Source organism: Cyprinus carpio, chromosome B10, assembly GCF_018340385.1.
Source record: "Cyprinus carpio isolate SPL01 chromosome B10, ASM1834038v1, whole genome shotgun sequence".
Lineage (NCBI taxonomy): Eukaryota > Metazoa > Chordata > Actinopteri > Cypriniformes > Cyprinidae > Cyprinus > Cyprinus carpio.
Window position 1 is genome coordinate 16,497,671 of NC_056606.1, and position 20,953 is coordinate 16,518,623.

General features: G+C 37.6%; 1 protein-coding gene across 13 annotated transcripts in view; it reads left to right on the top strand.

Annotated features, from left to right (window-relative positions):
- Positions 1-20,953, top strand: part of nbeaa (neurobeachin a) — a 114,320-nt gene that overhangs the window by 76,940 nt on the left and 16,427 nt on the right. For 2 of the 13 annotated variants that reach the window (XM_042732872.1, XM_042732873.1), the window contains exons 14-34: positions 1,195-1,274; positions 3,954-4,016; positions 4,417-4,514; positions 5,123-5,215; positions 6,045-6,153; positions 6,904-6,985; positions 7,113-7,236; positions 8,535-8,727; positions 9,032-10,048; positions 11,270-11,487; positions 11,768-11,921; positions 12,522-12,545; positions 13,338-13,421; positions 14,088-14,268; positions 15,037-15,161; positions 15,394-15,501; positions 15,588-15,756; positions 16,493-16,952; positions 18,998-19,152; positions 19,428-19,554; positions 20,069-20,185. In XM_042732872.1, coding sequence (XP_042588806.1) covers positions 1,195-1,274; positions 3,954-4,016; positions 4,417-4,514; positions 5,123-5,215; positions 6,045-6,153; positions 6,904-6,985; positions 7,113-7,236; positions 8,535-8,727; positions 9,032-10,048; positions 11,270-11,487; positions 11,768-11,921; positions 12,522-12,545; positions 13,338-13,421; positions 14,088-14,268; positions 15,037-15,161; positions 15,394-15,501; positions 15,588-15,756; positions 16,493-16,952; positions 18,998-19,152; positions 19,428-19,554; positions 20,069-20,185 — 3,781 coding nt within the window. The remainder of the gene's footprint in view (positions 1-1,194; positions 1,275-3,953; positions 4,017-4,416; positions 4,515-5,122; positions 5,216-6,044; positions 6,154-6,903; positions 6,986-7,112; positions 7,237-8,534; positions 8,728-9,031; positions 10,049-11,269; positions 11,488-11,767; positions 11,922-12,521; positions 12,546-13,337; positions 13,422-14,087; positions 14,269-15,036; positions 15,162-15,393; positions 15,502-15,587; positions 15,757-16,492; positions 16,953-18,997; positions 19,153-19,427; positions 19,555-20,068; positions 20,186-20,953) is intronic. The other 11 variants (XM_042732879.1, XM_042732880.1, XM_042732878.1 and 8 more) reach the window with 8 other exon arrangements.

Consider the following 20,953-nt stretch of genomic DNA (forward strand, 5'->3'; position numbering starts at 1 on the left):
TTTGTTTCCATGTAACGCACTGTTAATTTAGACTTAATGATTTTAAAAGTCAAATGATTTAAATATATGTAAATGTAAATGAACAAACTTTTGGCAGACAAAAACAGCGTTAATCTGATTCTAATTGCTTCTTCACAAAGCATTCATTTGCATATCTGTAAGCACATTTAGTCTTACACGAGTCAGTGACAACTGTTTTGTTGTATTCTTGCATATGCAACGGATCTGTGATGATAACAGGCATTGATTGATCATCTCAACTGGCCTTGTTTTGACCCTTGGGTTGCTGCTGAACACTATGGGACACACATGCACTGATCCAAAACAAATCTCTTCCTCCAGATCTCACAGTTTACACCCGGTCACCAGTTCTCTCACTGCACCAAATCATTGCAGCTGGGAAAGGTCAGAGGATGTACATGGCTACAAACAGACCTCGATCACGTTCATAGCGTACAAATGCAGTACGCGGCAGAGCGATAGTGTGTGTAATGTGGATGAACATGGCTGGAGATGGGGAGGACGCTGACCGGCTTCATTATATCACACATGTCCACTGAGCTTTCTGTTACACTTTGGCTTACCATACAGAAAGTGATGTGAATTTTTCATGGCAGCTTTGTAATGTCTGGGTGCTGCGCATTTAATAAAAGACGAGGAGTATGTGTGGTGTGTGTGTGTGTGTCTGTTTGAGAAAGATAGTTTGGGATTGTAAAAATAGCAAGAGAGAGAGAAAAGGGTGGTTGTGTGGTTTGGAAATGGGGTTGGTGTGTCGTTTAGGGGTTTGTATTCCCTAAGCTGCGTCTTAAGTGCTGTTTTAGTTTTTCTTGTGCTTTGTGTGTCGCTGTACTGAATTCTATTCTTACCCATTGCAAGAAACCTGCAGCTTTGAGCTGTGGCTTTTCCCTCGTCCCTTAACATTTTTTTTTTTAGAAGTTTTAGTTTGTTCATAAATAGCTGGGTTACATGAAAATCACTGTGATTTTTAGCTGTTAGTTTTGTAAAATATACTAAACTAATACAGCTAATTCCAACATTAGCTTAAATGTAGAAGTAGGAATCAAAATGGCATAATTGATTAATAGCATATATGAAGGATCTCTTATATATTTAATTGCCATATGCAGGTGTTTATTAAGAGTTTAAATGTGTGCAACCCATGTAATCATTGTAAATCACTGTGTTTCCTTGCAGATGGTCCACGGCCCTCTCAGAAGGAGATTATATCCCTGCGGGCGTTCATGCTTCTTTTCCTCAAACAGCTTATTCTCAAGGTGAGACAGTACAAAATCATTATAGATGTTAAATATATCTGTGTGTGTGTGTGTGTATATAAATATACAGTCCAACCAAAATTTATTCAGACACCTTCAAAATTTCTCACATTATCACAGTTTATTCATATAAATATACATATATGTATATGTATATATATGTATGTATGTATATGTATATATATATGTATGTATATATATATATATGTATGTATATATATATATGTATATATATATGTATGTATATGTATATATACACACACACACACATATATATATGTTATATATACACACACACACACATATATATATGTAGATGTAGGCTACATTTATTTGATGAACTGTAATTTACATTTTATTTGTTATTTATGTTTTTATTTTTTTTAATATTTTATTTGTTCTTCAAAACTGAAAAAAAATTAGTTAGTTAGTTAGTTATAAAGCACATATAAAAACAACCACAAGGTCGACCAAAGTGCTGTACATTAGAAACAATACATAAAAAGAGAACTTCAAACAGCAAAGAAAATACAGTCAAATTCATTTGTTGTTAAACGCCATAGATAAAAAATAAGATTTAAGCTTTGATTTAAACATAGAAAAGGGGTTTGATACCGTTCGAATTGACACTGGTTAGCTGTTCCATAGTTTGGGGCCGACCCTTGCAAAGGCTCTGTCCCCTCTATGTTTTAGCTTAGTCCTACACACAGAGTAATCCAAGATCCCCAGACCTAAAAGCAGCGTTCTCAACAAACTGTAAACGCCCAATAGATGAACTATTAGCTCCATAATAAAGTAAGTTATGATAGTAATGTAGTTTGGTAATGAATGCGTGGATAACTGTTTCGAAATTCTTGAGGGAGAGAAAAGTTTTAACTTTTGCAAGGCAGCGTAAATGGAAAAAGCAAGATTAGATGACAGAATTAATCAGAGTTTATCAAACCGAAGTCAAAATGCCAAGGTTTTTAGCACACGGAGTAACATGAGAGCTTAAAAAGCCTAGATCCAGATCACCACGATCATAAAAGTCACTTGGTCCAAGCAATGCAACCTCAGTTTTTTTCTCATTTAAGGACAAAATTTTTTGCTAAAGCCATGATTTCAGATCCCGTAGGCATGCTAGCAAAACCTCAATAGAACATGAATCGTAACATTTAAGTGGGAGATACAACTGGGTATCGTCAGAATATAAATGAAACAATACTCCGTTTAGAAAACAGGGATCCCAGTGGTAGCATGTATAAAGAGAAAAATGTAGGAGCAAGGATAGATCCCTGTGGAACACCACAGGAGAGGTGTACTACTGAAGAAGTATGTTTTCAAATACATGCAGAAAACTTCCTATTGGTTAAATATGACCGAAACCATTTTAGAACGATACCCTGAATGCCTACATAACTTTCCAATCTAGAAATTAAAATTTTATGATCAACCATATCAAATGCTGAACTGAGATCTAAAAGGACCAAAGCAACAGCATTTCCATTATCAGTAGACAGCGTAATATCGTTTGTAACTTTCAATAACACAGATTCAGTACTATGTAATTTTCTATAACCTGACTGAAAAGTTTAGTATACTGAATTTGCAATGACATGTCATTGCAATGATTCGGGCAGCCTGAATAAAATGCATTAGTTCCCAAGCAGTAACATCGAGAAGACACGTCAGCATTGTTAAAATAACACAATTATCCTAATTTTTCACTGAAATTCGATCCAGTTTTAAAGGCAGTCTTGTAGAAATTTATTTATTTGCTTTTGTTTAAAAACAATACAGACGGCTTGATGGGGCCAACACAGAGATAATTGCATTATGGATCATCGCTCGACACAAAACAGTGTGTGTTACGTGCATAGGCTGTTGTCCTGTTTTGAGAAGCATTATGTTGTTGCCAAGCAGCACATTTTTTCATTTAGCCGCTGCCTTTTTGTTTCATTCCTTTTATATTCTCCCCCCTTTCCTCATTTCCTTGCTTTTCGTGCAGTTATTAGCATTGTGAGCCACTTGTGGCTTGTAATAGTGGCCCCAATCCATCACAAATGCCCTTCACTTCACCAAACAAAACAATGAGTCTCATTCACGCTTACACAATGTTAAAGCAGCTACCTGCAACATCAGATGTTTTCCCTTTCATTCAGAACCTTGGAATACCCAACTAAAGTATCTATTAAGCATCAGTTTTATAAGTACCAAAGTATTTCCTCAGAGGTCAAAACACTTTACAACCAATATCCATAGCATGCAAGAAATACATTGCAAGACCTTTAATCAGGAGCCTTTAGAACCTTTAACTCACACATCAAGCTTTAGACAAATTAGAATTGTATTATTGTCATTATTTATTATTATTAATCATTTTTAATTATGAATAATTCACAACATAAATCCTAGTTGGTGGGGGGAGGGGTATTTTTATATTTGATTCACGTTTCTGTTGCTTTTAACATTTTTACATTTTGGCTACAATTTATTCTGTTTTTGTTTTTGTCTGTTAAATTTTTGTTTTATGCCATTTTAGTCTCCATTAAATGAACTAAAAAAACTAAAATAAACTGACATTGACCACTTTTAAAGCACAGTTTTTATCAAAAGTAATTATAAATCTGTGTAAAATTTAGAACTAGAAAAATTACAATGCAAGCCTGTTTGTATTGTGTGCTCTCCTTTTCCTTTTAGGACCGAGGAGTGAAGGAAGATGAGTTGCAGAGCATATTAAACTACCTGCTAACCATGCATGAGGTAAAACTGATCAACAAATGGAGCAAAGGTCTTGTGATCTAATTTTCTTTAGCCTGTATTAAACTTTGTTCCGTGTTCTTAATGAAAAACAAGCTGCTTAAATCTGTCTGGAAGGCTGAAATATTCACCTCAGGTGTCAAAACTGCAGAAGTATTTGAGTCCATCAGGAAGGCGCTAGTATTATCCTGAAAGCTGCATTAAAGCTTTGATTGAGTCCCATGAAATTGCAGTAATGCACCATCTCTGCATCCATTTGATTGAAAACACCAAATGAATCATGAAAACTGCTAGTTAAGTGCAGCATTATATAACACCCAGACATTTTAAGGGTATCTGGTGGATCATTACAGTCTACTGTTGTGTGGTTCAATGTCTGTTTGTTCATTTTTCTCTCTTGTAGGATGAAAACATCCATGATGTGCTACAGCTCTTGGTCGCGCTCATGTCTGAGCACCCCGCCTCCATGATCCCTGCCTTCGACCAGAGGAATGGAATACGGTGAGGCTTTGGGGACAAACGGCTCTTGCGTAGTCCAGTTACGTAACTGAAATAGATTTGGGCTGTCACAACTGCATCAATCACATTCCCTCTTGCCTCACAACCCATCGCAAGCGACTTAAGTGCTTGTTTGAACTGCCCTCCCCATGAATTCACACCCTCTGGGTATCTTTATGGTATTTTATTACTAGGGCTGTCAATCGATTCAAATATGTAATCAAGATTGTTCTCATAATTTTTCTATAGTTGGAGGATAAGCCAATCCAAAAATGAAAATTCTGTCAACCTTATGTTGTTCCAAATGAAGTTTTTCTTCCGTAGAAGATATTTTGAAGAATGTTGGTAACCGAACAATTTTGATTTCCATAGACTTACATTGTATGGACAAAAAAATACAATGGAAGTCAAAGAGAACAGAAACAATTTTCTTCACAAAATTCCTCAAAATATCTTCTTTTGTGAAAAAAAATGCACAAGGTTTATAATGATATGAGGGCGAGTAGAAAACCATCAATATTTCTCAAAGTGCAAACACAGAATGCAAATCTGCAGTCACTCAATAATGTAACCATATTTCCCACAATTTATGTATCTCTGTTACTTTTCAGAGTAATCTACAAGCTCCTGGCTTCCAAAAGCGAGAGCATACGAGTCCAAGCTCTTAAAGTTCTCGGCTACTTCCTGAAACATCTGGGACACAAGTGAGTGTTAATAATCAAAACATTTGTGTGAAGACTTGTATATGAGCATACAAAGTTGAATTTGGTATGTTGGCTGAAACCTTGGCTGGATCATTCCTACTGTGCGTCAAAGCAAAGCAAAGCATCAATTTGAGCAACACTTTATGCTAATGTGTCCTTGTTATGCGTTACATGTACTTACTATTATAATAACAATAAATTATGCATGATTACATGCAAGTAACCCTAATCGTAAACCTAACCATATAGTAAGTACATGTAGTTAAATAATATTACTCAGTACTCTAATGTATAATTACACTGTAACAAGAACATGTTTAAATAAAGTGTAGCCCAAATGTCATATTTCTGTTATTACAGACATTTAGGAAATTTAGATTTATGTAAGACACACCCACTTGCAGAACTGTGTGTGTCATTAATTTGCATATTAATTTATCATACGCATCTTCAGCCTTGTCTTTGACCGGCAGTCTTTGTGCTGTCACGTCTCCTCCTCCTGACTGATGTGCTCGGGATCACTGATGTCTCCGAAAGGCTGTAAGAGGGCCACTGACAGCTGTGTGTGTGTGTGTGTGTGTGTGTGTGTGTGTGTGTGTGTGTGTGTGTGTGTGCCCGTGAGGAGTGCGGTGTCACTTCTAATTGCATCAGTGTGCCAGTAGCATGCGTCTCTTCATTGATCTTAATGGTGTGAAAGGCTGTGGGGTAAAATTGAACCAGTGAATGAGTTTATACCTACCTTTGCATTGCCAATGTCACTGCAAACAACATGACACGTGTGCCTCTTATCTCACTTCCCCCTGTGCTCTGTGTGTGTGTCTGTGTACAGGAGGAAGGTGGAGATCATGCACACACACAGCCTCTTCACGTTGCTCGGAGAGCGACTAATGATGCACACCAGCACTGTGACCATCACCACCTACAACACGCTCTATGAGGTATCCACTTGTCTGCACATAACGGTTCTGGGTTAAACACTTTCTATATTTACAGTAATTCATTATAAAGGTATTTCTAAAGGTCCACACAGTATGTTTTGCTCTCAGTGATATGGGAGCGGTCACAAATGGAGAATCTCGCAAAACGAAGCAAATATTTTCAATTACCAGTGCCATTGTAGAAATTCTATATATGATTATAACTACCATGATTCATTTTTACTAGAAGGAGAATTGCCCAATAACAAAAAATATTCATGTCTTTGTGTAAAACGAGTTTAGAACGAGGGAAAAATACACTTCAATGCATTTTAATAAATTATGATGCCTTATTATAACTTTTGTAATCATTTATATCTATTCATAAATATGTATTGCCACAGTTATTAAAACAATGAGCCACGAGGCTATGCATGTATTAATTTTGCCAAAAGTAAAAAGCATGAAAAGTGTCTGAAACAGCTTTATGATAAACACCAATGTTTATTAAAATGATAATATCCAAGTTCCAGGCAATTCAGGAATATATCGTATTAAAATAGAATATATTAAATAATGTGTTAGTAACAAAAATATTAATTATTTATATTCATATGTATTTTTATAACACATTATTAAGGCTTCATAGAAAGCGTTCTCCCTGAAACCTTGTCTTTAATATATTTATAAGAAGGATGATTATGTTTATTTGAATAACATGTACAGAAAACTGATTTCTGGTCTAATCAAACTGAATTTTGTCTAATGTAGATCTTAACAGAACAGGTTTGCACTCAGGTGGTCCACAAGCCTCACCCAGAACCCGATTCTACAGTCAAGATCCAAAACCCAAGTAAGTGAATATTGTTCGTTTCATTTCTAGTTATTTAATCAGATCAGTTTCAACACACACCGGATCAATGTCTAAGCTCTCCTTCCTTTTTCCATTTCTCTCTCCTTTTTCTTTTTGATTTTCTCAGTGATTCTGAAGGTTGTGGCTACGCTGCTTAAAAGTTCCTCCCCCAGCGCCGAGCTGATGGAAGTACGACGCCTCTTCCTGTCCGACATGATCAAACTCTTCAGCAACAGCAGAGAGAACAGACGGTAAGCTGTTTGTATACACTAGTGGTAAATACTAAATCTGTGTTTGGGTAAATTATTTTTCCATTTAATATATGTACACGCATTTCCTCTTTAACCTTCTCTGAGAAAACACCTGACACACATACAAACAAACCCTAATATTTATAGATAAACAGAAAATAATTTGACAATTTGACAAATCCCCTCTTACATACAAACACACACACAGAAATCCAGACATATGCAGACACTCCAATAATTTTCTACACGCAAGCTGTATGCAAACATCAGAAGCATTTAGCATCTCCCTCTCAGTGGGATAGACGCTCCCTCCTATTAAATCAATTAGCGTCATAATTAATGCATTTAGGAATGAAAGATTTGAAGTGGCATTCTCTATGCATTGTTCCGTTTTGTGGGCTCCTGCGGAGGCTAAGCCTGACTGTCACCTGTTGGACTCAGGTTAGCCTTATTTGCTCATTAGTAAGATTTAGGTACATTGAGTGTGTGTGTATCTGCACACTTCTATCCTAAACAAGCCTGTGGCGCACCATGCACCCAATCCCACTCAGTTAGCTGCTGCCATGGTTACAACTGCATACCAAAATCACAATGCATATTTTAGCAGTGGTGAAGTGGGACTGCTTGTTTCTGTATTCCATAACAAGCCCGGCATTCTGAAGTGAGCAAACGTGTCTGGAATCTAAGATGACAAGAGTGAAGGAGTATTTCCAGCAAGTTCCAGCAATCATAAAGCGCTCCCTCTTTAGTTCTTTGCATAGGCTGTTTGTTTTTATGTGGTTCTGATACGTTCAGCCTTTGTTTACAGAGTGATTCTCTAAGTTTAGATTTGATTTAGTTCTGATTATGGTGAGTAAAGTTTTCTAGGTTTCCATTACTGGAATGAATTAAACATGGGGTAATAATTAGGTCATGCGACTATAATATAGCTTACTACAGTTTTTCAGAGCATTTCACACACTATTAAAAAATAGAAATATAAAATCACAACATTAATGTTGAGAAAGAAAAATGGACATGGATATTTATTTTTAAGTGTTCAAGAGATTACATGCAACAGTGTTCTTAAAGTTATAGGGTTTTGGAAGATTAACTTCAAATTAGCATTAGATGACTCAAAAAATGCAAAAATAGAGGAAATGAGTATGCACTTTTCAAAACTAGCGTAGAATCACTGTTAAAAACAGGTGGTTTAAAATTTAGCACTAGAGCTTTTCCATCATCAAACATTCTGCTTGAGTGAATAATTAGTCCATTCTGTCTAAATTGCCATCATGGTGTCGTTGTAATGTGTGTAGGTGTCTGCTGCAGTGTTCAGTGTGGCAGGACTGGATGTTCTCTCTGGGCTACATTAACCCAAAGAACCCAGAGGAGCAGAAGATCACTGAAATGGTCTACAACATATTCCGTATCCTGCTTTACCATGCCATCAAGTATGAGTGGGGAGGCTGGCGCGTGTGGGTGGACACACTCTCCATCGCCCACTCCAAGGTTAGAGCAAGCCGATCTGCAGCTCTTAGCGCTTTTCTTGATATATTTAGTTTTGAAATATCACATTTAATGGTTTTAATGCATTTCTTATGTCAGTGATGAATTTGGCCTTGTCTTCTGGTCATGTTAACAGCAATAGTATTTGATTAGTTAAACACTGTTAAGTCTTTTTTTCCCCTAATTGGATAAGTGTTGTAGTGATCCAATTGAATCCATCTAATGGTGGAGATGATAAAATAAAAATCTGTATGAAAAATAGACCATCAACAAGTTAGACTCTCAACACTGCTACCCACCTCTTTAGGTGACCTACGAGGCACACAAAGAGTACTTGGCAAAGATGTACGAGGAGTACCAACGACAAGAGGAAGAGAACATCAAGAAAGGAAAGAAAGGCTCTGTCAGCACAATTTCCGGCCTTTCCGCCCAACCCACCACTGTCAACGGAAACCTGGAGATCCGCGAGATCGATGACACGTCTCAGACGCAGACACCAGAGAGCGAGGCAGACTATGGAGAAAACGCAGACTCTCGGAACCTGCTGGCCGAGACCAAAGGTCCAGAGGGCGAAGTCGAACGGTCGGCCGCGGGGGTTCGTGTGGAAGTTCATGACTTGCTGGTAGACATCAAAGCTGAGAAGGTGGAGGCTACAGAGGTTAAATTAGATGATCTGGATCTGTCCCCGGAGGTTCTTGGAGGAGGAGGTGGCATGGAGAATGGTCCCTTGGTGGAAGTAGACTCGCTGTTGGACAGCGCCTATTGTGCAGCAGTTCACAAGCTCAATGGGAGACTTGTCCCCAAAGAGGAGGAAAGCGTTGTGGTGGGTTTAACTGAAGACGATGGGAACATGGGTCCTCTAATCACACTCGCAGATGAAAAAGACAGCGTTCCCAGCAACAATGGCTTCCTGTTCCCCAAGGTGGATGAGAAGCTGCTTCCCTCATTGGCGCCGACGGAGCCACTGGTGCTACCCAGCCCTGAACAGCCTTGTCCAACAACTCCACACACTTCAAGCGCCAGTGACGACCTCAGCCTGCTAGCCCACATGACTTCTTGTGGTTCAGATCTGGTTCAAACCCCAAGTGGCCTAACAGAAGATGATGGGTTTAAGTTGCAGAGCTCCTTGGCGGACATCAGCACACTGGCAGAAGCCGAGGCCCAGGCTGCAGCCAGGACAGCAGAGTGCTTGGAGCAAGAGGTTGGGGAGGCCAGGGCAGGAAAGAGCGGAGGTGACGCGGCCAGCACCACTTCAGACACAGAGAGATCCGACGATGGAAAGGACAAAGAAATGAAGAAGATTCAGACTACAGCCACCACGCAGGTGAGAATCACTCATTCTGTCTTTGATTTGATTTATTATTTCTTACGTTTTCCCACTGATGGTAACTCTCGGAAATGTTTACTCACCCTCATGTTGTGCAAAACCTGTATGACTTAGGCTATGTTTACACTAGTGCATTTTTGTTTTAAAATGCATAACTTTTTCTACGGTTACGTCTGTCATTTACACTACTCCAGCATTTTCAACCCTCAAAAACTGAGACTTTTTAAAATGATTCAGACCTTGTTTTAGTTTGAAGACTCCAGGGTTGCATTTCAGTGTTAACGAGACTTTTGAAAACAATGGCGTGGCTGCCTACATTCGCTCTGCATGTCTTGATGACCGTGCAAACAATAACATCATGCTCACCTGCCAGTGACTAGCAACCAGCTTCCTGTTTACACTTTTCCGCACATGCCCAGTGTGCATGAATGTGATGTGTTTTCGGTTGTGTAGTGTGAACGGAGATCGTTTTCTCAAACGCAGTAAAAATGGCAGTGTAGACAAGTATCGTTTTCATTTTAAAACGAAAACACACTAGTGTAAACAGGGCATACATTCTTCTGTGGAATACAAAAAGAGAATCTTGATGCTGCCCCTTTCCATAGATGAAAGAGAATGGGGCAGATGCTGTTAAGCTCCATAAATGAGTAAACCTTACAATGCAATGAAACCAACCGAAATGTAAAAAACTATTCAGTGCAATTGCAATCACTTTTACATTTCAAAATTGGTGCATTGTGTTTGGTTAAAGGGCATCTGAGAATCTGTCTTTTGGTGTCATTGTTGTCAAACCCTTCTTAACATGTCTTATTGTGGTATATTTGAACATATCAGGGATGTCCAATCCTACTATTTTTAAGGACCTCCAGTTTAGCTCCAACAGTGAGTCTGAAGACCTTGATTAGCTGGTTCAGGTGTGTTTAACTTGGGTTCGAGCTAAACTCTGCTGGAAGGTGGCCCTCTAGGAGCAGGATTGGACATCACTGGAATATTGACACAAATGAGTTTTGAAATCTCTGGCTGAGGACAATATTTTGAGAAGTTAATAAAGTAATAACAAAATAACTTAAATTATTTGAAGCATCTCCTTTTGTGTTCCACCAAGGATAGACTGTTACAGGGGTTGCCACTCAATCTCAGTCTGGTTTAGAACCAGGAAAAATTAAATGAATGCTGTAATGTACTAACAAGTAATCAAATGTTCTTGCTTTCCTGCAGGCTCTTCATGGCCGTATGTCGGGTCAGATGGAGAGGGACCTCCGTGTGGATCTGGGCTTCCGGGGCATGCCGATGACAGAAGAACAGCGGCGGCAGTTTAGCCCTGGCCCTCGCACTACCATGTTCCGTATCCCAGAATTCAAATGGTCACCCATGCATCAGCGCCTTCTCACTGACCTGTTGTTCGCTCTGGAAAGTGACGTACACATGTGGAGAAGGTATGAGAGTTCTTACCAGCTAAGACATCTTCCCAAATGAACATCTTGTGTTGTCCTGGAACAACTTTTCTGACCCCCTGATCCCCAACCCGAACCCTACTCCTCGCCCTCTCTGTAAAACCAGATTGGTTGTTCTAGAACCAACAAGGATGTTATACTCTAGTTCTCTGTAACCTCTTTTGTGTTACTTGACAGTAAAACTCTGAAAAGATGAACGTGTTCCATGCTTTTACATGGTCTTGCTTCACTGCTGTCTTCTTTTGTTCTCTCTTTCTCTCAGCCACTCTACAAAGTCGGTCATGGACTTCGTAAACAGTAACGAGAACATTATATTTGTCCACAACACCATCCACCTCATTTCTCAGATGGTTGATAACATCATTATAGCCTGTGGCGGGATCCTTCCCCTGCTCTCTGCTGCCACCTCCCCATCTGTAAGTGGCACTTGAGCGGCCCCTAGTGGATATTCACATCAGTACACCATTCCTTGAATTATAAAACCACTTTCTAGTGGCTGGTTTTTCTTTTTTTTTTCTCCTTTTTTTGGAGGGCTGTAATGGGATTATTTAGAATCATATAGAAGTCAAAATTTGTCCCTGTTTCTATTTCCTGAATATCACTGAATGTTATAACGGTGCTGAATGGCGACAGTACATTTCTGATCTTATACATTTTTCAAGAATAAGAGTGCTGACTCCAGATCAGTGTTTTTGCCTACACGTAGAAATATCCTTGAGTGCTGCTGATGTCAAATTTCATCCTCTGTCGGTGCTTTTCCCCTGAGATCTTAAATATGAACACAATCCCTAGTTTTGCCGCTTTCTTCTCCTGTGTTCTTTGGCATTTTATCTGCAATCTAACCTTTTTATTTCTGGCAAACATTCTTACAGCTTTTTCTGAAATTTTCTCAGACTCTGTTGTTTATTAACCAGCTTTTTTGAGCCTTTGTATCCTTTTGTTGTCTGTATCACCTCTAATTCCTTCTTCCCCTTCCCTGTTTCTCTCTTTTTTTTTTGTTTCTTTTGCATGTACAGAGTTCTAAGGTTAGTGCAAACCCTGTAAGTTCCAATTTATTAATTCTTCTCTAACATTCACAGTCTTGTTTACTTTTTAATGTTACATTTTAATATCACTTATTCTACAGATCAAAATGTATGGTCCATTTCAGATCATTTCCATCTTTTCTGTCTTTTTTTCAGCCTCAGACTATGTGTACATTCATTAATTTTTTTCACCCAAAGATTTATGATATATTAATTGCACTCAAAGTTGCACTCGGTTACTCATGTTAATGTTAAGCTGACGAATATTCCATCCGTCTTGGATTTGGTATAGAGGAATTATAAATGCATCATGCTAAAGTTTTCAGGTTCATATAAAAATGTGATATCTGCAGTCAGTCATGATTAATTTATTATCTATATAAAAGTGTCCAGTAAGTAGTGAGTAGTATCTGGCTGATCGTATGATTTTAAAAAGGAAGCCTTCCCCATGTAAAAAGTAAGTGAACATGATTTTAAATATATTTTCAAAAGTAAATGTTTTTCTTGATGTATAGAACTCTTTTAATTAGTAAAACAAACTGAGTGCACCTTTAAATATGAGATTATGAATGTATTAAAGTGCAAACTGACCAGTGTTATTGTTATATGATCTGTTTAAGTGATTGTATCTGATGAAGTATCTTCATAATCATAGCCTTCAAACAGACAGATACTGACATTAAATTGCATTAAATAAATAAGCACACACCATGGTGCTATGATGAGCCCCCCGGCTCTATTGGTCTATTTATAAGGGTCTTTATTATATGTCAACTTCATTTGTTCCTCTCTGTGTTGGTCATAAAGACACAGGGAGGTTCTTGCTTACAGAAAGGGACAAAAAGCAATGAAGTTAATAGCCTGCCAGGAAGCTCTGGCACAGGGGCAGAGGTGGGTCCGAGCTATCGCCCCTATTCATACCCACAATGCACCACTGCGTGACCTCTTATTCGCCACTTATTAGGTCTCCTAGCAACAAGCATGTTCCCAGTTTTCAACATCAATTACGTTATTTTCAGCACTCAGCTGTGGGTTTTAAGATAGCGGTTCATATCTCCATCACCTCATATTTTTCATAAGAGTTTTTAAAAGATTTTAAAAGCATATTTGCCTCTGCTTGGAAGACTCTGCAGTGTTTTCTTTTGCTTTGCAAAAAGGTTTGTTCTTTGTAATACACCATGTAATTATGTTGAACTTTTGATATTGATGTTGCAAAATGGTGACATGTTTCCTGACCACCGCAAAGATTAAGCGCACACAGCACTGCAGCACTGCCTGTTCACACTCAAATAGGTGTCACACTGGTTTGAACACACTTCCTTCTATTGGTGTGAGGTTTTCCAAGCACCCAACTAAATGTTTTTGAGAGGCATGTTCCATGTGAAGTTGGCCTGGCATTATTGATTTGCTGCTATCACACATTTGTTTGTTTGTCAGCACATTGTCAGTAGTATAATCCTGTATAAATGTGAGCATTACTCTGTGTGAGTTTTTCCTTCAAAAAGGATATGTTTCTGAACTTCTGGATTATGGTTATGTTTATGTGTGTCCTCCCAGACGGAGCTTGAGAATGTGGAGGCGACGCAGGGCATGTCGTCAGAAACGGCTGTCACGTTTCTGAGCCGGTTGATGGCCATGGTGGATGTGCTCGTGTTCGCCAGTTCTCTCAATTTCAGCGAGATTGAGGCTGAAAAGAACATGTCGTCAGGGGGACTAATGCGCCAGTGTCTGCGATTAGGTATGTGTGATGTATCTTACCCATCTAAATATTTCAAATATGTAATTTATGGTACACTCTGTTCTTTGACTAAATAAATAAGGTATTGTACATTGGTGAAGTACTGTATGTGGCAACAAAACCACTGGTTAAAAAGAAGTTAATATATGAGGCCAATTAAACAAACAAGACCCCCCGTGTTTACACTCCTCGAATGACTCACTTCTCTCCCCATTATTAATATGGGATAGAAGAAAGTATTTAGACATTGATAAAATACACGTCACCTTTAAAAGGGGTTTGAACAACAAGGAAAAAGCTATAATGCGCATCTATGTATGTACACTACCATTCAAAAGGCCTTTTTTGTATTATATAAAAAATAAATGTATATTTTTTTTCACATTATTACAAAAAAATATTTCAAATCATTTTTGATTCTTTCATGAAATGAAAGCATGTTATCACCATTTCTGCAAAAATCAGAACAGTCTTGGTGTCGTATTAGAATGATTTCTGAAAATCATTCTAATCACAGGCAAACATTTAAAAAAATATATATATATATATATTTGTTTTTATTTTTTTTTATTTTTTTTATAATATTACTGTTTTTATTGTATTTTTGATCAAATAAATGCAGCTTTGATGAGCATAAGAGACTTCTTTCTTAAACATTTTAAAAAATCTTACCAACCCACTTTTGAACGGTAGTGTAGCTGTGTGTCTGTGTGCTGTGATGTGAGTATCAAGCCAGAAATTCTAGTAAAACTGTTTGTCTCTTCTCAGTATGTTGTGTAGCAGTGAGAAACTGTCTGGAATGCAGGCAGAGGCAGAGAGACCGAGGCAGCAAAACCTCGCTGCCAATCAGCAAGACCCAGGAGAACCTACAAACTGCAGCGTCCGCCAGCAAGGTTAGACACTCACACACCTGCACAAACACAAGAGAACAGACACATATGCACACAAACACATACTAAAGAGTCTCTAAAAACACATCAAATGCACATTAGAAACACAGAAACAGAACAAAAGCCAATACATTTTTACTATAAAAACTTCTATTATGCAGTTATTTGCATAAATAAACCAGTGTGTGTGTGTCCTGTGGTTTAATGTATGATTCTCTCATCCTCTCTGCCGCAGACCGTCATACAGAATGTCCCACGTAACCTTTCTCCCATCAAAGACCCAGACAGACTGCTGCAGGATGTGGACATCAATCGTCTCCGAGCTGTCGTTTTTAGAGACGTGGTGAGACGCTCACTTACCTGCGCCGGATCAAAGCGTGTATGTTAACATGACTAGAATGATTCTTAATCATACTCTGTGTTCAACAGGATGACAGTAAACAGGCTCAGTTCCTGGCTCTGGCTGTGGTCTACTTCATCTCTGTCCTTATGGTGTCCAAATACCGGGACATCCTGGAGCCACAACGGGAGATCGGCAGGTCCAGCAGCCTGTCAGGGAGAAGCATCCGACAAGAGATTAATTCACCCACCAGCACAGGTGAACTTGGCATCTGCAGTGTCATTATGAGCGTGTGACCTTGATTATACTCAATAGATGTGTATCTTTAGTCGTTTACCACTTAAACACCCCACAAATGCTAAGTGTTTAAAACACAGTCAAACACCTTCCACTCAGACATTTCCTTACTGTATCTGATTATCTCTGCTACTGTACATAGTCATCCAGTCACTCCCCGCAAGGAGGATTTCATCAACTTAAGTGTGCAATGCATTATTGCAAAGCTTTATCTGAGTGCAATATTGAATTAATACTCAGGTGGAAAGAACTGCTTGGCATTGGCCATCTATTGTGGAAGCAGCTCTGAAATGCTTCTGTAATGACTGAATCTCTGCTCTTATATCAAAACGTAATTTTTGATTAGTAATATGCATTGCTAAGAACTTCATTTGGACAACTTTAAAGGCGATTTTCTCAGTGTTTTGATTGTTTTGCAACCTCAGATTCTAGATTTACAAATAGTTGTATCTAGTTTTGTGGCTGGTCACATATTATAATAGTTTCTGAAGGATCATGTGACACTGAAGACTAAAGTAATGATGCTGAAAAAAATGTTTTGCCATTGCATGAATAAATTACATTTTAAAATATATAACAGATATTTTAAATTATAATTACTGTATATTTTAGAATATTACTTTTTTCTAGGCTTGATGAACACAATAGACTTATTTCAAAAACATGATTATTCAAAACTTTTGACCACTTATTTCAGAAAACCCATCCTCCTTCTCGGATGGTGTACGTGCCCCTTTGGACGATGTTCCCCTGGAGGGATCACTGCCTCACACTGATTCTGGCATCGGGGAGGAGCAGGTCACCAGTGCTCTCAATGGCTCCGAGCTGGGTGCAGACTCCAGCGGATTGGGTGGGAGCTCTGGAGGCCCGGATGCCATGAGCGAGTTGCTGTGCACACTGTCGTCGGAGGTGAGGAAGTCCTGTGAGTCCCTGCTGGAGTCGCCTCCTGGCGTGGAGGTTCTGAAACCAGCTGCGTCGATCTCCAGCATCAGCCAGTCCAACAAGGGAATCAATGTGAAGGAGATCTTGAAGAGTTTAGTGGCAGCTCCGGTGGAGGGGGCAGAGGCAGGGCCCGAGCCCCAGCCGTACCACCCTGACCCTGCCCTGAAGAGGGAAGCTGCTGCCATGCTGCCCATGCAGTTCCACTCGTTTGACAGGTGTGTCTAGCACATCAAGTAACACAGGATATATTATGCTTGTCTTTCATGTATGTTTCAGACCAATCTTTGTTAACAGGCAATATTATTAAAATAATTGTTAAAATAATTAAAAGTATTAAACCCAGATAGCTGAACACATCAAGCTAAAATATATAATATAGTCATTTATAATTAGTGCTGTCAAATGATTAATCGCATCCAAAATAAAAGTTTTTGTTTACATATGTTTGTGTATACTGTGTATATTTATTATGTATATATAAATACACATACATACAGTATATATTTTGAAAATATTTCCATGTATTTATATTAATAAAATTGATATTACATATAAATATTCTGAATGTATAAACATATTTTTCTTAAATATATCCATGTATGTGTGTGTTTTTATATATACATACTAAATATAGACAGTACACACACATATATTATGTAAGCAATAACTTTTATTTTGGATGTGATTAATCGCGATTAATCGTTTGACAGTACTATTTATAATATTATATGTTAAGATTTAATTTTTAAAATATAGACATATTTCACTTAAACATTTTAGTACAGACTCACAATACACTGAGGTTAATAAACAATGATATGCTTCTCTAAAAAACAATCAATGTCAAAGTAATTTTGATTTCATTAAAAAAAAATCTATGTAATCTAATATAATATAATTTAATCATATATATATATTTATTAATTAATTATATAAAGTTAAGTTGAGCAAAATGAAATATCTTATGCTGCCTGCCTTTTGGAACAGCTTTTGTTCGTGCACTTTTGTTTTCTTAAAATGGATTTTGGAACAGAGCGTTTGAACCAATAAATCATTCATGAATCAGTGCAGTTACACTTACATGCGGTCTGTCAAGACTTTTTGAGAACAAATGAATTAAAGTACACCTTAATTAAACATACGCAAACACAAGACCGTCCTCTCATTTTTAATACAGTCCATTTCTCTGTGTCTAGCTCCTCACGACTGCACATGTGTCTGCAGAAATGTGTAATATTATTGCTCTGTGCAATAGTGTGCTCAGGGCTCAAGAGACTGACTGGCTTAGTGTGTGGGATCCACTGATACTCTACAATACAAACTAAAGCCCCCTGAACATCAGTCCTCTTTGTTCTTCCCAATTAAGAAAACCTAATGAATAAATTATACATAAGGTTATGCTGTTAATCATTGACAGGCTTCTTGAAAGTTAATAATTCATCAGGGCAGGTGAATATTTTATCATACTCTCCTTTTTCACCATGGGGGTGCGCTGAAATGTTTTTTTTTTTTTTTTTTTTTATTTAATGTTGTTTGTGTTTTTTTTTTCTTTTTTTTTTTTTTAGAGTATTGTGAAAAATGTTTCATAGATTCTAAAAAATATTAGGCAGCACAATATAAAATTTATGAGATAAATTAATAAAATGAATAAGAGATTTATTTTGCACCAAATCAGCATATTAGAATGATTTCTGAAAGATCATGTCACACTGAAGACTGGAGAGATGATGCTGAAAATTCAGCTTTGAAATCACAGCAATAAATGATATTTTAAAATATACTCTAACAGAAACTATTATTTTAAATTGTAATAATATTTCACAATAATTCTGTTTTTACTGTATTTATTATCAAATAAATGCAGCCTTGTTGAGCATAAAACATTTAAAATTTTTTAGTGACACCATACTTTTGAACTGTAGTGTATTTACATTTGATTTATTGTTAATATTAATAATATATATATTTACATTTTATTATAATTGAATATTATTTATTTTATTTTATTTATTTTTTATATTTAATAAGAATTGCTTATGCTTATCTACTGCAGCTCACTTTGGATAAAAAGATAAATTCAAAAAAATCTTACAGACCCCAAACTTTTTAATGGTAGTGTATATATAAGTGTTTGATTTAGGTTATATAAAGGTATTTTGATGTGAAGTCTTGTGTATAGTGATTAATTCTTGAGTATAATCAATATGTGTGTGTGTGTGTGTGTGTGTGTGTGTGTGTTTGTTTGTGTACACACACTCAGGAGTGTGGTGGTGCCTGTTAAGAAGCCCCCTCCAGGAAGCCTGGCTGTGAACACAGTAGGAACACCCACCACCAGTGGAGTGCCCTCTTCAGGAAGTACGCCCAATATCTTTGCTGCTGCCACAGCAACACCTAAAAGCATGATCAACACAACAGGCGAGTCGTCCTGAATATCTCTATCATCTCACAGTCCCATGAGCATATACATTTTGTTGGTCTATATATATGCATTTGATTCCTGCATATCTCTTTAATGATTTTTTTCCATTTAGGCTTGTCATGGGCTTTCATAAGTTTAGACACTTTTCTAAACGTAGTGACTGTTTAGAAATTTAAGCATCCTTTATTAGCTCTGTAAACAAACCTTTTTTTTTCTTTAGGATAGTCAGCTTTCCTTGTGCTTAATGCATCTCGTCTGTTATGTCTCACAGGTGCCACTGACTCCGCCTCTTCCTCATCCTCCTCTTCATCAAGTTTCGTGAACGGTGCCACAAGTAAAAACCTCCCAGCGGTGCAAACCGTTGCACCCATGCCTGAAGACACAGTGGAAAACATGAGGTACACACACACACACTCATGCCCTTACTCACGTTATCCAATTATCCACATGCTTAAAACCTTAAATCATGCATTCTCACTTCCTGTGCTCATCCTCTTTTTTTGGCAGTCTTACTTCTTCCTATGATTCCCATAATCCATTAGTTTCTTCACTTTACATCTGTCTCCTCTCTACACTTCCCTATCTGTGTATCTTTGCAACCACAGCCACAGATTCCCTCACAGACACATACTGAGGTCTCTGTGCATTTTTAAAGATGCACTTTGAGGTACTGATAGTCTGAAGTGTATTTCCTGCCAAACATGGGTACATCTGTTCTAATTTGAATGCAACAGAATTGATTTTCTTCATTTTTGTCTCTTTGCATGTACGACACGGAAGCTTTGAGGCACAATCATCCTTTGATTTGGCACAGATCAACACACAGGGATTACGTCACACTTTAGACTAAGAGCTGCAATGAATGCCTGTCTGTACAGTCATTACTGTCTGTTTGTGCCATTTGTATTGCAGTGCCTTTTGTGAAGTGGACCAGTGTCCACTGCGAACCAGGCTGACCCCTGAACTCAAATCCTTTAGTTCGCTGACAGGATTCCAAACAGCACCCAGAGATGCAGGACAGTTTCTTAGGCAAGGAAGCTTGAACTGGCCCCCCTTACCCAATGCTACCAGCTTAACGTTCCCTTCCCTTCTTTCTCTCTGTCTTTTTGTTTTCTCTCTTTTTCTGCCTCTTTTTCCTGGTGGTTGTGAGTTTTCAAGCTGGCCAGCTTCACCACCGTTGCTGCTTTGATTTTCAACTGTTCTGCTAGATTTGATTCTGTCTCTTTTTCTAAGTATTTACATTGCCCAAACCAGGTATGACGCCATAAATGTTCAAGAATAAAAATCATGTCTCTGATTTTATTTTGTTCAATCCATTTTTTTTAAACAAGTATGCCAGCGTTATTTGAACATATTAACTTTTTGTATTTATTTTCATTTGTATTTTAATTTTAGTTTGTTTTTGTCTTTTTTCATGTTTATTAGTTGTTGTTTTTTGTGTATATTTCTATTTCACCTTATTATTTTAGTTTTAGTAATTTAAGCTTTATTTTAGTTACCAAAATAATCTTTTTAATAATTTTAGTTTTTATTTCCATTGCAGTATTCTGTGTAGCCCTGCCCTCTGTAAAATATTATCTGTATTTGTATGCTGCATTCACATCATATTTATTGACAAGAAGAGATTTTACTTTTGAGCTTTTCACAGGGACAGACTAAGTAATTTGTTTCTTTGGTGCAGTTTTTATCACACATAAATCCATGCGTGGATTTGTTGTTTAGAGACAGACACTTATATAAACTGACCAAAGAAAGAACGCCACAAAAGAACGGCTGTAATAAAATGGAAAATCAAGC